Source organism: Ochotona princeps, chromosome 24 (genome assembly GCF_030435755.1).
Source record: "Ochotona princeps isolate mOchPri1 chromosome 24, mOchPri1.hap1, whole genome shotgun sequence".
Lineage (NCBI taxonomy): Eukaryota > Metazoa > Chordata > Mammalia > Lagomorpha > Ochotonidae > Ochotona > Ochotona princeps.
In genome coordinates, this window is record NC_080855.1 from 6,538,540 (window position 1) to 6,550,386 (window position 11,847).

At 62.3% G+C, this 11,847-nt stretch overlaps 1 protein-coding gene across 1 annotated transcript; it reads right to left on the reverse strand.

The window, feature by feature from the left end:
- Nucleotides 1-892: 892 nt before the first annotated feature.
- BRAT1 (BRCA1 associated ATM activator 1) lies at nucleotides 893-6,538 on the reverse strand. The gene is made up of 13 exons (XM_004598124.2): nucleotides 6,347-6,538; nucleotides 5,343-5,497; nucleotides 4,625-4,772; nucleotides 3,817-4,192; nucleotides 3,617-3,736; nucleotides 3,226-3,317; nucleotides 2,985-3,103; nucleotides 2,726-2,912; nucleotides 2,574-2,653; nucleotides 2,222-2,324; nucleotides 2,051-2,149; nucleotides 1,793-1,968; nucleotides 893-1,583 (listed from the first exon to the last, which is right to left on the reverse strand). The coding sequence occupies exons 1-13, from the start codon at nucleotides 6,474-6,476 to the stop codon at nucleotides 897-899; spliced, it is 2,472 nt and encodes an 823-aa protein (XP_004598181.2). The 5' UTR covers nucleotides 6,477-6,538; the 3' UTR covers nucleotides 893-896.
- Between the last annotated feature and the right edge of the window lie 5,309 nt (nucleotides 6,539-11,847).

An 11,847-nucleotide genomic window follows, 5' to 3' on the forward strand; every position in this document is an offset into this window, starting at 1 on the left:
CCTGGACGTGTCTGTCCATCAGTCTGGGTGACGCACCGAGACAGGAAGAGGGGCAAGATCACTCGGGCACCCAATTGGTACAGATAAGCAACCAGGGAACTCGGCTCCCTGCACGTCCAAGCAGTCCCAGGTCCAGATGTGACGCGCCCGCTGCACTCTACAGCCACGGCCCCAGGTTTCTGAAGGGGGCTGGCGTGGTGGCACAGCACTTAAACCTGCTAACCCCGGCATGCTGGTACCCACAGTCCCAGCCGCTCCACTTCCCATCCAGCTCCCTGCTACTGTGCCTGGGAATCAGCGTAGATGGGTCACTCCTTGGACCTCTGCACCCATGTGAGAGACCTGGAAGCAGCTTAGAACACGGGCCTCAGCCCTGCCCAGCTGTGGCCATGGTGGCCATCTGGGGAGTGAACTGGGAGCCTGAGGACTCTCTGCCTCTCTGAAATTCTTCCAAAACAGTATTCTTAAAAATGTTCAAAGAGATACGCAAGCACCTCACATCCCTGCCAATGCAATGGCGTCTTCAAACTGTAACAGGGCTGTGTAAACGGGCTGGTGCCAAGCGCCACCTGCAGTGCTGGCATCCCGTAAAGACCCAGGTTCAAGTCCTGGCGGTTCCCATCAGGCTCCCCACTTCTAACTCTGCCTTTAAACCCAAATAATGTCAAAACCACAAACAGCACAAGCAAGGTTTATGTGGGGCCACAGAGGTTGAGGAGGGGCAAACAAGCGGGGACATGTGGGGCCCGGGCGCGGCAACCCGAGGACATGGCACTGCCAGCATAGGTTTGTGCCTGGGAGCTTGACCACAGGCCCTCACAATGCTTGGCACACAGGACACAGGTCAGGGCCCAGAGAATGCCAGCACGTGAACTTGGGTGCTGCAGCCGCCCGGCTCAGTAGCAGTCAGCCTCATGCCCCCGCAGGACGTCCACGGTGGCCAGCATGTCCTGCAGGAGGGACTGGGGGCTGCGCTCCAAGTGGTCACTGCTCTTGGCCAGCCTGCTCTGGAAGCCCTGCAGGTCCACGGCGCCCAGGACGGCCAGCACCACTGCGGGTGCCACATCCCCCAGCACCTGGCTCTGCTCGCCCTCCCGCCACCTCCTTAGGGCTGCGTCCGCGGAAGCCAGGTCAGCACTGCCCACGGGCACCCTTAAGGGGCCACTCTTGTCCCTGAGAAACAGGAGGAGGTCACAGGCCTTCTGTGCCACAGGGCGGTCGCAGTCCAACAAGGCACTCAGGGCGAAGTCCAGGAGCCGCACCCGGCTCAGCACCTGCAGGGCTGTGGGCGACGGGCCAGGGGGCACCGCCTGGGGCAGGGCCACCGTGTACGGGCAGCAGGAGCCGGGTTGGCCCAGTGTCTGAGCCACAAACACTTGCGCCAGCTCCAGACCCTGCACCCGGACCTCCCAGTCCAGGTCTCGGCTCACCGCCTTGAACACGGCGATCATGAACTGCTCTGTGTTCCAAGCCATACCAGCGTGGCCATCCCTCAGCCACTCGGTGAAGACTTGCATGACAGCCCTGCGTGGGAAGCCCTCCGAGTCCGTAGACAGTATGTGCAGGAGCTGGTCCAGCACGCCCTGGGGACAGAGCACAGCTGAGGTAGGTTGGTGGGCATGGGAGCACTGGCCCACGGCCTGGGCTGCAGGCAGCACCCAGCCACCCTCTCTTCTGTCGGGGAGGCAGTGCGTGCACAGGCCGAGGGCAGCCGCTCCGGGCCAGTCCATTCCTCCTCCCAGGATCTGGACTGCAGCAAAGGCTGCCCGGCTGGGAGCCCACGGCCTCTTACCTCCTGGGCCTCTGGCGGCTCTGGGCTGGCTCCGGTGGGCAGCAGGCCGTGCTTGGACAGCTGCCCCACGGCAGTCACTGCACTGGCTCGCACGTAGCTCTCAGGGTCTCGGAGCAGCTGCCGGGTAAGCTGGGGCACCTCGGAGGCCAGCAGTACGGCGCAGAATTTGGCCTGCTCTGGGAGAGGGCGGTGCTGTGGAGGGGCCTGGGCCCAACGCCTCACCCCAGGCAGCACCCTGGCCCCTCAGACCCCACTCACCTGCCCAGAGTCGGGTCAGCTGTACCAGAAACTCCAGGGCCGAGTCCCTCACCTCCCAGCAGGGGCTGCACAGGCGCTTCCGCAGCGCAGGGAACAGCTCTGGGTGGGAGGGTACAGTCAGGGGGTGCCCGGGCCCCCACCCCAGGGAGCCCTGCCAGGAACTGCCATTACCTTTCAGAAACAGCAGGGTGCGGGGGCCCAGCTCACAGCCACCAGGGCTCTTGGGAGCTCCCTGGAACCACTTGAGTGTGGCCTGGAAGGCCTTCTTCAGGACCTAGGGTGCAGGTGGCCATGAGAGCAGAGCCACCCACCTGCCCCAAGTGGGGAGGGAGCCAGGCTTCCTGCGGGACAGGCCAGGAGTGTGCTCACAGAATCGTGGCCACGTCCTGCCCGCCACGCCGCCTCCAGCTCAGACCTCCACCCAGCTCCCTGGCAGCGCCCACCAGCCTGCACGGTCCCATGAGGCAGTGCAGCTGTGGTCCCCTCTGGAAGCCCCTACAGGGCAGGGGAGTGGCCAGCATACCATGGGGCTGGAGTCGTGGCTTTCCAGGCACTCCAGGAGGACAGCAAACACTTGGGTCAGGGCTTCGGACTCCGGGGGGCCTGGACAGACATGGCAGGGTGAGTGCCCCAGCCCGAGCAGCACAAGCCCCAGGGCAGCTGAGGGCAGCTCACCTGTGCCATGAGCCAGAGTGCCCAGGAAGTCGAGGGCGGCGCGCTGCACTCGCGCACAGCCCGCCAGGGTCCTGCAGAGCTGGCGCCCCACGCTCGAGGTCAGGGAGGTGGAACCCCCGCACAGGTGCAGTATGGTCACCACAGCACTCTGCAGCGCCTCCTGCGGCCAGCGCCAAGGGCACTGGGGCTGCGGACAGCAGAGGGTCACAGGCCTGACGCCCCGGCCCTGCCCCCCCACGTGCCCTTGGGCCACACCCACCAGCAGCTGCAGCTCCTCCAGGTGTGCCAGGGTCTGGCACAGCAGCCCCGCGCACGCCGACTTGGAGGACAGGAGCATGTCCACCGTCATGGCGCCATCTGAGGCTCTGTCCAGCATGTCTGCAGGCCAAGCCAGAGAAGTTGGGCGAGTGGGCACCTACTCCCCAGGTCACACCCACTCAGAGTGTGACCAGAGTAGAGCACCGCAGCCAGCTGCCAGCGCAGCTGGATCCCCAGCCTACCTAGGGTTCCAGGGGCCTGCCCCGTGGCCTTCAGAACGCAGGCCAGAGGCTGCAGGAGGACCCCGAAGGCCTGTGTCCTCAGGCTCTGTGGACTGGAAACAAAACATGGGGTGAGCCCCACACCCCGTCTCAACCCACCCCACCCGGTGCCACGCACAGCGGCCATACCCCTGGCACGCTTGGGGGGGGCGCTGCACAGGACAGAGGACAAGGTGAGGGCCAGCCTGACAGGCCTGCATGGCCCAGTCCACTGTGCCCAAGCACACCTGCTGGGGGCCTTAGGGACCCAGCCCTCAGGTTTGGGCCCGGGGCTCACCCCCCCATGTCCTCTCTGTCCCAAACCCCAGGCCCTTGGGGTTGGGTGCTGAGGCCACTTCCAGCCCCCACATACCAGCGCTGTAGCTTCAGGATTCCCAGGGCCAGCGGCAAGGCCTGTGAGGGCTTCAGGCGGCCCAGTGCCCGGGCCAGCATCTCCCATGGGCCATACGCAGCACAGCTTAGCACCGGGGAACTGCGGGGAACCCGAGCGAAGAAGTGACGCGGGGCCCTGGCCACCCCCACAGGCACCACCTGCCACCCCAGGAACCTGACCGGGCCACGCTGAGCAGCAGCTCCACCACAGAGGGTGCGGCCGGCACGGGGTCCCCCTCGAGGAGGTGGCCCACGGTGGGGCTCAGACGCCTCCAAAAGTCCTCCGTCCAGGGTTCGTGGCAGTGCGTGATCGTGGACGTCAGCACGTGCAGGGCCTGCGTGGCCTGCGGGGTGGTCGCGGAGCACAGAGACGCCTCCACGTGGGTGACAATCTCCTGGGCACAGGTGGGGGCACAGGCGCTGCCCTGCGCGTCAGGGTGCCCCTTGTCCGCATCCTGCATGGACAGGGTCAGGATGTGCGCCAGGAGCTGACTGGCAGCCGAGGCCACAAACAGACTGGGGTCCCGCTGCAGGGAGAAGACGGTGTCGAGGGCGCCTATGGAGGGGCACATGGGGTCGCTGGTAAGAAGGCGGGATGTGGCACCAGCTTCCATCTGACCCCCCCAAACTACACAGCGCTCAGTGGCGGATGGCTGTGCAGGTCAGTTTGCCCAGGCGGCAGCCCATGGCTCGACTTCTTCTAAAGCGTCAGACGCTCCGGGTGGCTGACTGTGAGCCACAGGGCCCACCCGAGGCCGGGGGCTGACGGTGGCACAGGGCCCACCCGAGGCCGGGGGCTGACGGTGGCACAGGGCCCACCCGAGGCCAGGGGCTGACCGTGGCACAGGGCCCACCCGAGGCCGGGGGCTGACCGTGGCACAGGGCCCACCCGAGGCCGGGGGCTGACCGTGGCACAGGGCCCACCCGAGGCCGGGGGCTGACGGTGGCACAGGACCCCACTCAAGGACGTGTTCCCAGCCACACTCACCGCAGTCGGCCAGGAAGTTCAGGGCGCTGGGGTGGCACAGCAGGGAGCGCAGGCCCTGCACCCAGCCACTGCGCACGCCGGGCACAATCCAGACGACCTGGCCCAGGGGCCCCGCTTCGCCGAACAGCTTCAGTAGCAAGTTCCCTTGCTGGAAAGCAGAGAAGAGGGCTCAGGGGGGCTTCCGAGGGAGCAAAGGTGGGTTTCCACCCTCAGGGCGGCAGTGTGCGGGGGCTGGACTCGCAGGGGAGCCAGGGCCAGCCGTGGGAAGACCGAGGTTTCAGACAAAAGGCACTTGCTGGGTCCACCTCCTGAGCCCAAGCCTCAGCCTCTGGGGCCCTGCCCACAGAGGGAGACTCTGGGCCTGGGGTTTCTGGATACAGATGATCTTACAGACACTACTGTGTGGTCTATACATGGTATGGTGCTGATCTGCACTCAGGCAACAGAAAGGCCCTAGAAAGTTCTGGAAGGCCTGGCCCCCAGCCAGAGGGGTTCTTAGTCTGCCTCCTGGAGTCTGCTGCTGCCAAGCAGGCAGCCACGAGGGGCTCGGGGGCTAGAGGGACCCCGGGGCAGGGCACTAAGCCTGGTACGGGAGATGGAAGGCAGGACACCGGAGCGGCAAGAACCAGGCTGGCTCAGCGCCCCGTCACCTGACCAGTCTGGCTGTACCACGGGAAGGGTGCGAGGGGAGCCGGTGGTCCAGGGCGGAGCGACCCACCTGCAGGAACTGGAAACAGTCTTCCTGGGCTGCGAACATCCCAGTGAGGCGGAGGGTGAAGGCCAGAACCCTGGCGCTGACGTCCTGAGCTTCCAGCGCGTGAGCCAGCAGCTCCAACAGGCACGGGTGCTCCTTCAGCAGCTGCAGGCTGGACTCTGCAGGACAGGGCCGCCCCGAGCCCCTCAGTGGACAGCCTGTGGCCTGGGCAGAGGCCAAATCCTGGCCCACGCGGGACACCGGCCCTGACCACCCCACCTAGGCCGCTGCATGCCTGGAAGTCCACAGTCACGCGCTCTCCCTCTCAAGCTCTTCGCCTCTGTTTAAATTTGCTTTCTCAATTTAATTTGCACGTTAAATACATCACACAACATTTTTAAGGAGAATCAAACAGAACACGTAACTTCAAAACCAGAAACAAATTATACATTTTTAAGACAGACTTTGAAAGTCAGTTACAGGGGAGAAACGAGAGCTTCCCCACCCGTCACTTCACTCCCCACGGCTGGCCGGACTGTGGCCAGGAGCTTCGCCTGGCTGTCCCGCGTGGGCGCCAGGGGCTGCACACGTGGCCCATCCCAGACCAGGACAGAGCCCAGAGACCGATCCTGTGGGGTGCTGGCGCTGCAGGCAGCAGCTGCTTTACCCACTTCACCACAATGCTGGCCCCAAAACTTTTAAGAATCTTTTATCAACTCAACAAAGGGCAGAACAAGAAAGCAGAAGCCACCAAGACAGGTACAGGAAATAAAAACAGAAAATAAATGTAGAAAGTGCATTCTTCTCTCAGTCGCCTCAAGAAAGCAGACAGCAACCCAGCTGTGGAGAGTGCTGTTAGGCCAGCAGGCAGAGCCCCGGGCCGGTCCCCGTCCAGTGGCCTGCAGCAGCCAGGGCTGGGCCCGCCAGAGTGGGGGGCCAGCTCTGTCTCTCGGCCTGTCAAGCACATGAGCCGCTTTTGGGGTGTCCGGGCCCTGTGCACGCGGGGCAGAACGCAGGCCAAGCCTCACCAGTCTCCGTGAGCGCCTTAAACCAGTCCAGCAGCTTCTCCAGGCACGTGTCGTCCTCAGCCAGCGGCTGCCTGCGGTCGGCCAGGACGCGGCAGAGCATGGGGAGGAGCTTGGAGCACTCGGGGTCCATGGCAAGGCTGGGTTCAGGAGCCGGAGGTCCCTGCCAAGGAAAGGCCCGGCCGTGAGCACCCCGCCGCACCCGGACTCCTTGGTACGCCCTGCCAAGGAAAGCCACCACCCCACCCGAGCGCCTGCGGCCGGCCCCAAGTCCCCGGTGCGCCCTGCCTACCCGAACGCCCCGGACACGCCCTGCCCACCCGAGTGCTCGAGCACCCCGCAGCACCGAGTTCCCGGTGCGCCCGCCCACCCGAGCGCCCCCGGCACCGAATCTCCAGTGCGCCCTGCCCACCCGAGCGTCTCCGACACCGCGTCCCCGGTGCGCCCTGCCCACCCGAGCGTCTCCGACACCGCGTCCCCAGTACGCCTTGCCCACCCGAGCGCCCCCGGCACCGCGTCCCCGGTGCGCCCTGCCCACCCGAGCGCCCCGCAGCACCGCGTCCACGGTGCGCCCTGCCCACCCGAGCGCCCCCGGCACCGCGTCCCCGGTGTGCCCTGCCCACCCGAGCGCCCCAGGCACCGCGTCCCCGGTGCGCCTTGCCCACCCGAGCGGCCCCGGCAACGAGTCCCCGGTGCGCCCTGCCCAGTCCGGGCAATCCAGCCGGGAGGCGCAACCTTGTGCCCTGCAGCCGGGAAGGGCTGTGCGGGAGTCGGCGACGTGCGCGGGGGACGCCGCCCGCCCAAGACCCACGCCCAGGGTCAGCGCGGCGTGGACAACGGCCCCCGGTGTGCCCTGTCCACCCGAACGCCCCGCAGCACCGCGCCCCCGGTGCGCCCTGCCCACCCGAGAGCCCCGCAGCACCGACCCGGGAGGCGCACGGGGAGGGCGGGGAAGCCTTCCCGGGAGCGCACGTGGCTCTGCGCGACCTGGCGTCTGCCGTGTCCGGTCGGTCCCCGGCGAGGGCCGCGTTCCGGTAGCCGGTCCCCTCGGCCCGCTGGCCTCGCCTGCCGCCCGCGACAGTCCCCACGGCACGGAGCGCGCGCCTCAGCAGACCCGCTTCCGCCGCCGCCTCCACCCGCTTCCGTCGCGCCGCCGCTCGCTCCGCCCCTCCGCCGCAGGCCACGCCCTGGGATGGGCCATCTGCCCGGCCCGCAGGGGACGCAGGTCGGAGGCGGCGGGCGTGGGGACCTGCGGAGCCCCGGAGGCCTATCGAGACGTCCGGAAGGCCGAAGCCAGTTCACTGAGCTCGGGTCTGGAAAGGAGGGTCGGAGACGGGGCCGCGTCCAATGGGTCTTTCCGGACTTCCACCCCCACCAGGATGCGCAGTGGTACGTGCCGGAGGTGGCACCCGGGAAGGGGCGGGGCCACACGGTGGGGCGGGGCCTAGTGGGGGCGGGGCTCATGCCGGGGGGGCGGGGCTCACGCTGCCGGGAGGGCCCTGGGGGCGGGTCCGTGGAGGGCGTGGCCCCCGCGTGGGCGGGGCTCGCGCCAGAGGGGCGGGGCTTTGCCTCTGCGCCCTTAAATGGAGCTTTCAGCTGGGAGCCGGAAACGGGGCGGTTGTGATGGACGCAGTCCACGGGGACGCCGGTTCGAGTCCCAGCTGCTCCAGCCCCCTGCTGACGGGTCCGGGCAGGCCGTGCAGGACGCCACAAGTGCCTGGGCAGGTGCCGGCTCCTGGGGCCCGCCCTGGCTGCTGTAGCCATTGGGGGCGGGAACGAACACATGGAAGCCCTCTGCATGTAACTGCTTTCCAGATAAATCCATAAAACTGCATCGACATGGTTATAGAAAAAAGTGCTTTGTTTTTGTTTTTGTTTTTGTTTTTCTCCTTTTTTCACAGTACTGCAAGCAAAGGAGCACACTGCCGCTGCTGGGGTGAGCTGCTTCTGCTGGCCCTGCTCGCCTCGGATGCAGCCCTGTTTGGGTAAAACATTGGAGCTGTGCTGCGGTTTGGTTTCTCCTTCGGTTAGTGGCCCGGCTCCAGCTGTTGCGGTTGCTTGGGGAGTGAACCAGCAGACATAAGATGGATCTCTTGTTTTTAAAGATTTATTTTTATTAGGAAGGCAGATATATATAGTGAGGAGGAGAGACAGAGAGGAAGATCTTCAGTCTGATGATTCACTCCCCAAGTGACTGCAATGGCCAGAGCTGAGGCGATCCGAAGCCAGGAGCCAGGAGCTCTTCCGGGTCTCCCACGCGGGTGATGGGCCCCAAGGCCCTGGGCCGTCTCTTCTGCGGTCCCAGGCCACAGGCAGGAAGCCGTACCCTCCGCGCCTGGGCAACTGGCGGTTTCACCGTTACAATACTAGACCAGCAGATGCCAAGATCTCTGAAACCCTGCTTGGCAAATACATCCTTTGGGTTTTTTTTAAGAAGGTGTAAGATTAGGGTAGTCAATGTAGTTTTAAGTAATGATAAGGGTTAATTAGGATCTTAATGAGTTAGCATGAAGTAGCTTCAGGACAAGGCAGTGTTAAAAAGGTGTTGGAGGGCTCGGCAGCGTGGCCTAGTGGCTAAGGTCCTCGCCTTGATCCCATGTGGCAGCTGGTTCTAATCCCTGCAGCTCCACTTCCTCTCTATCTCTCCTCCTCTCAGTATATCTGACTTTGTAATAAAAATAAAATAAATAAATAAATAAATAAATAAAAAGGTGTTGGAACCCTAGGCAACCTTAGAGCAGTAGTCACTGAGTATTGATCATCCAACCGCTAACGTGCTCGCGTACGGATCGCCTCTGCTCTAAGACTAACGCCATGCCAGGCGTGACGTCAGAGAGCAGGCCTGTGTCTCATTGCCCAGCGGTGCCAGCATGGCTCTTGGAGACCGTCCGGAGAAACAGAACTGAGCCTCGGGTGAGGGCAACAGACCAGCCATCGTCGGCTCTCACAGTCCTTCGCGTAATTTGATCTGTGCTAGGTGAACACGCAGTATGTAGCTAAGAAGTCACGTACGAGCTGTACGTGACTTGGACAATGTAAAAGCCGCGTGGGGGAACAAGTGGGGTCCTTCTCAAGATCCCACTGTGTTAGGTGAGACTCGGCCCCTAGGTCAAGCATGTGGGACTTGTCTGTCCGCAGAGCGGGGATGTTTTGGACCTAGCAAAGGAACCCTAAGCTGGGGCCGTGCAGTGTGTGTGCGGATGACATGAAGGTGTGAAGAGAACAGCTCCCCTGTTGGCAGGGCCCAGGGAGCTTCCAGGGCCCGGCGGCTCTCTCTCCGACCACCTTGACACAGTCTCACCCCCTTGGCATGGACACTCAAGCACCCACTAGGAATCCTGTAATCTGTTGGGGCGTTGGTGCATGCCCCTGTGAGACGGCTTTGCAACTGATGTGAGCTTGGGAGTTGATGCTGCTGACGGTGTCTTGGTGAGTGGGCCTTTACACACAGGAGCACAATGAAGGCCAGGCCATTTCTGGACACCTTATTGTGAGCCTACCCATCACCCCGAAATCCTGCCCAGACATGTGGCATGCCTTCTGGGAAAGGGCTTGATAAGAATCCTACACACTAGGGCCCGGCGGCGTGGTCTAGCGGCTAAAGTCCTCGCCTTGAAAGCCCCGGGATCCCATATGGGCGCCGGTTCTAATCCCGGCAGCTCCACTTCCCATCCAGCTCCCTGCTTGTGGCCTGGGAAAGCAGTCGAGGACGGCCCAAAGCTTTGGGACCCTGCACCCGTGTGGGAGACCTGGAAGAGGTTCCTGGTCCCGGCATCGGTTTGGCGCGTACCGGCCCGTTGCGGCTCACTTGGGGAGTGAATCATCGGATGGAAGATCTTCCTCTCTGTCTCTCCTCCTCTCTGTATATCCGGCTTTTCAGTAATAATAAAATCTTTAAAAAAAAAAAAAAAAGAATCCTACACACTAGTGGACGTGATGGGAGTATGAGCTGAGACTGCTATGGCAAAACATGCAGTTACTGTGATCTTAGAGGCTAGCCTGTCCTTGCAATTCTTTGGAGCGTAGAAAATGTAGCTGTTCTAGCTACTTTTATAATTTTTGGGCTGGAGGAATTAAGGATGCTTTTATTAAAGAAAAATGCTTGGGCCCGGCAGCGTGGCCTAGCAGCTAAAGTCCTTGCCTTGAACACGCCGGGATCCCACGTGGGCACCAGTTCTAATCCCGGCAGCTCCACTTCCCATCCAGCTCCCTGCTTGTGGCCTGGGAAAGCAGTTGAGGACGGCTCATTGCTTTGGGACCCTGCACCCGCGTGGGAGACCCAGAGGAGGTTCCTGGCTCCTGGCATCGAATCGGCGTGCACCGGCCCGTTGCGGCTCACTTGGGGAGTGAATCATGGGACGGAAGATCTTCCTCTCTGTCTCTCCTCCTCTGTGTATATCTGGCTGTAATAAAAATAAATCTTTAAAAAAAAAAAAGAAAAATGCTTTTAAGTATTGGTTGTTTATGGGCTTTTAGAGCCTATAGTTGTAGGGGGATTTAACATGTGAAACTCTTGTCTTGGATTTTTATGTTTTTTCCCTTGTAACATATTTTTCCCATTAAATAATGGGTAAATTGTAGAAATAGAAATGTGGTACGAATATATTACTGAGTAGCAGGTGATCACATGTGCCTTGGCCTTGGAGTCCTGGCTGTCGCTCCATGGCTACTGCTGAAGAAGGAATAATGGCTTGCTTTGAAGAATATGAATACAGTATTTTGCAGAATTCTCTTTAGGGGCACCTGCTTAGCCCTGAAGTGCAGACGGAGTGACCAAATGTCTGTACATGCCCCCCTTAGTCTTGGAGTAAAAACAGAATAATTAGTTGTTTGTGCACAAGCTTGTGAGGTGTCTGAGTAAATAAAAAGGACACCTTTTTCTTGGGCTGTTGTGAGAACGCACCAAGTGACAGTGTCCGTGTCTTTCTTTATCGCCCACTGCGAGCACCCTTCGCGAGCTCTGAACTCTGCTGGAGCTGGCCTCCGGTACCCTAACTTGGGCTGCAGCCTCCTCCTGGCACCACCAAATAGGGGGCTCAGCGAGAGTAGGACTTCCACAGAGCACACCCAATTTATCATCTCCTGGTGACCAGGGCCGCTGTGCCTGACACCCAGGGCTGTCTGGGTGGCCTGGGCAGGTGGTCTGAGCAGGTGGTCTGTGCAGGTGGTCTGAGCAGGTGATCTGAGCAGGTGATCTGAGCAGGTGGTCTGAGCAGGTGATCTGAGCAGGTGGTCTGAGCAGGTGGTCTGGGCAGGTGGTCTGAGCAGGTGGTCTGAGCAGGTGCCCTGGGCAGGTGATCTGAGCAGGCGGTCTGAGCAGGCGGTCTGAGCAGGTGGTCTGGGCAGGTGGTCTGGGCAGGTGATCTGAGCAGGTGGTCTGAGCAGGTGATCTGGGCAGGTGGTCTGAGCAGGTGGTCTGAGCAGGTGGTCTGAGCAGGTGCCCTGGGCAGGTGGTCTGGGCAGGTGATCTGGGCAGGTGGTCTGGGCAGGTGGTCTGAGCAGGT

Excerpts from the sequence above, each read along its gene's own strand:
- BRAT1 (XM_004598124.2), bottom strand. The coding sequence starts at position 6,476 with ATGGACCCCGAGTGCTCCAAGCTCCTCCCCATGCTCTGCCGCGTCCTG. Across the intron at positions 3,318-3,616 it reads ATCCTGAAGCTACAGCGCTG|TCCACAGAGCCTGAGGACAC; the intron begins GTATGTGGGGGC and ends TTTTGTTTCCAG. Across the intron at positions 2,654-2,725 it reads CACTCTGGCTCATGGCACAG|GCCCCCCGGAGTCCGAAGCC; the intron begins GTGAGCTGCCCT and ends ATGTCTGTCCAG.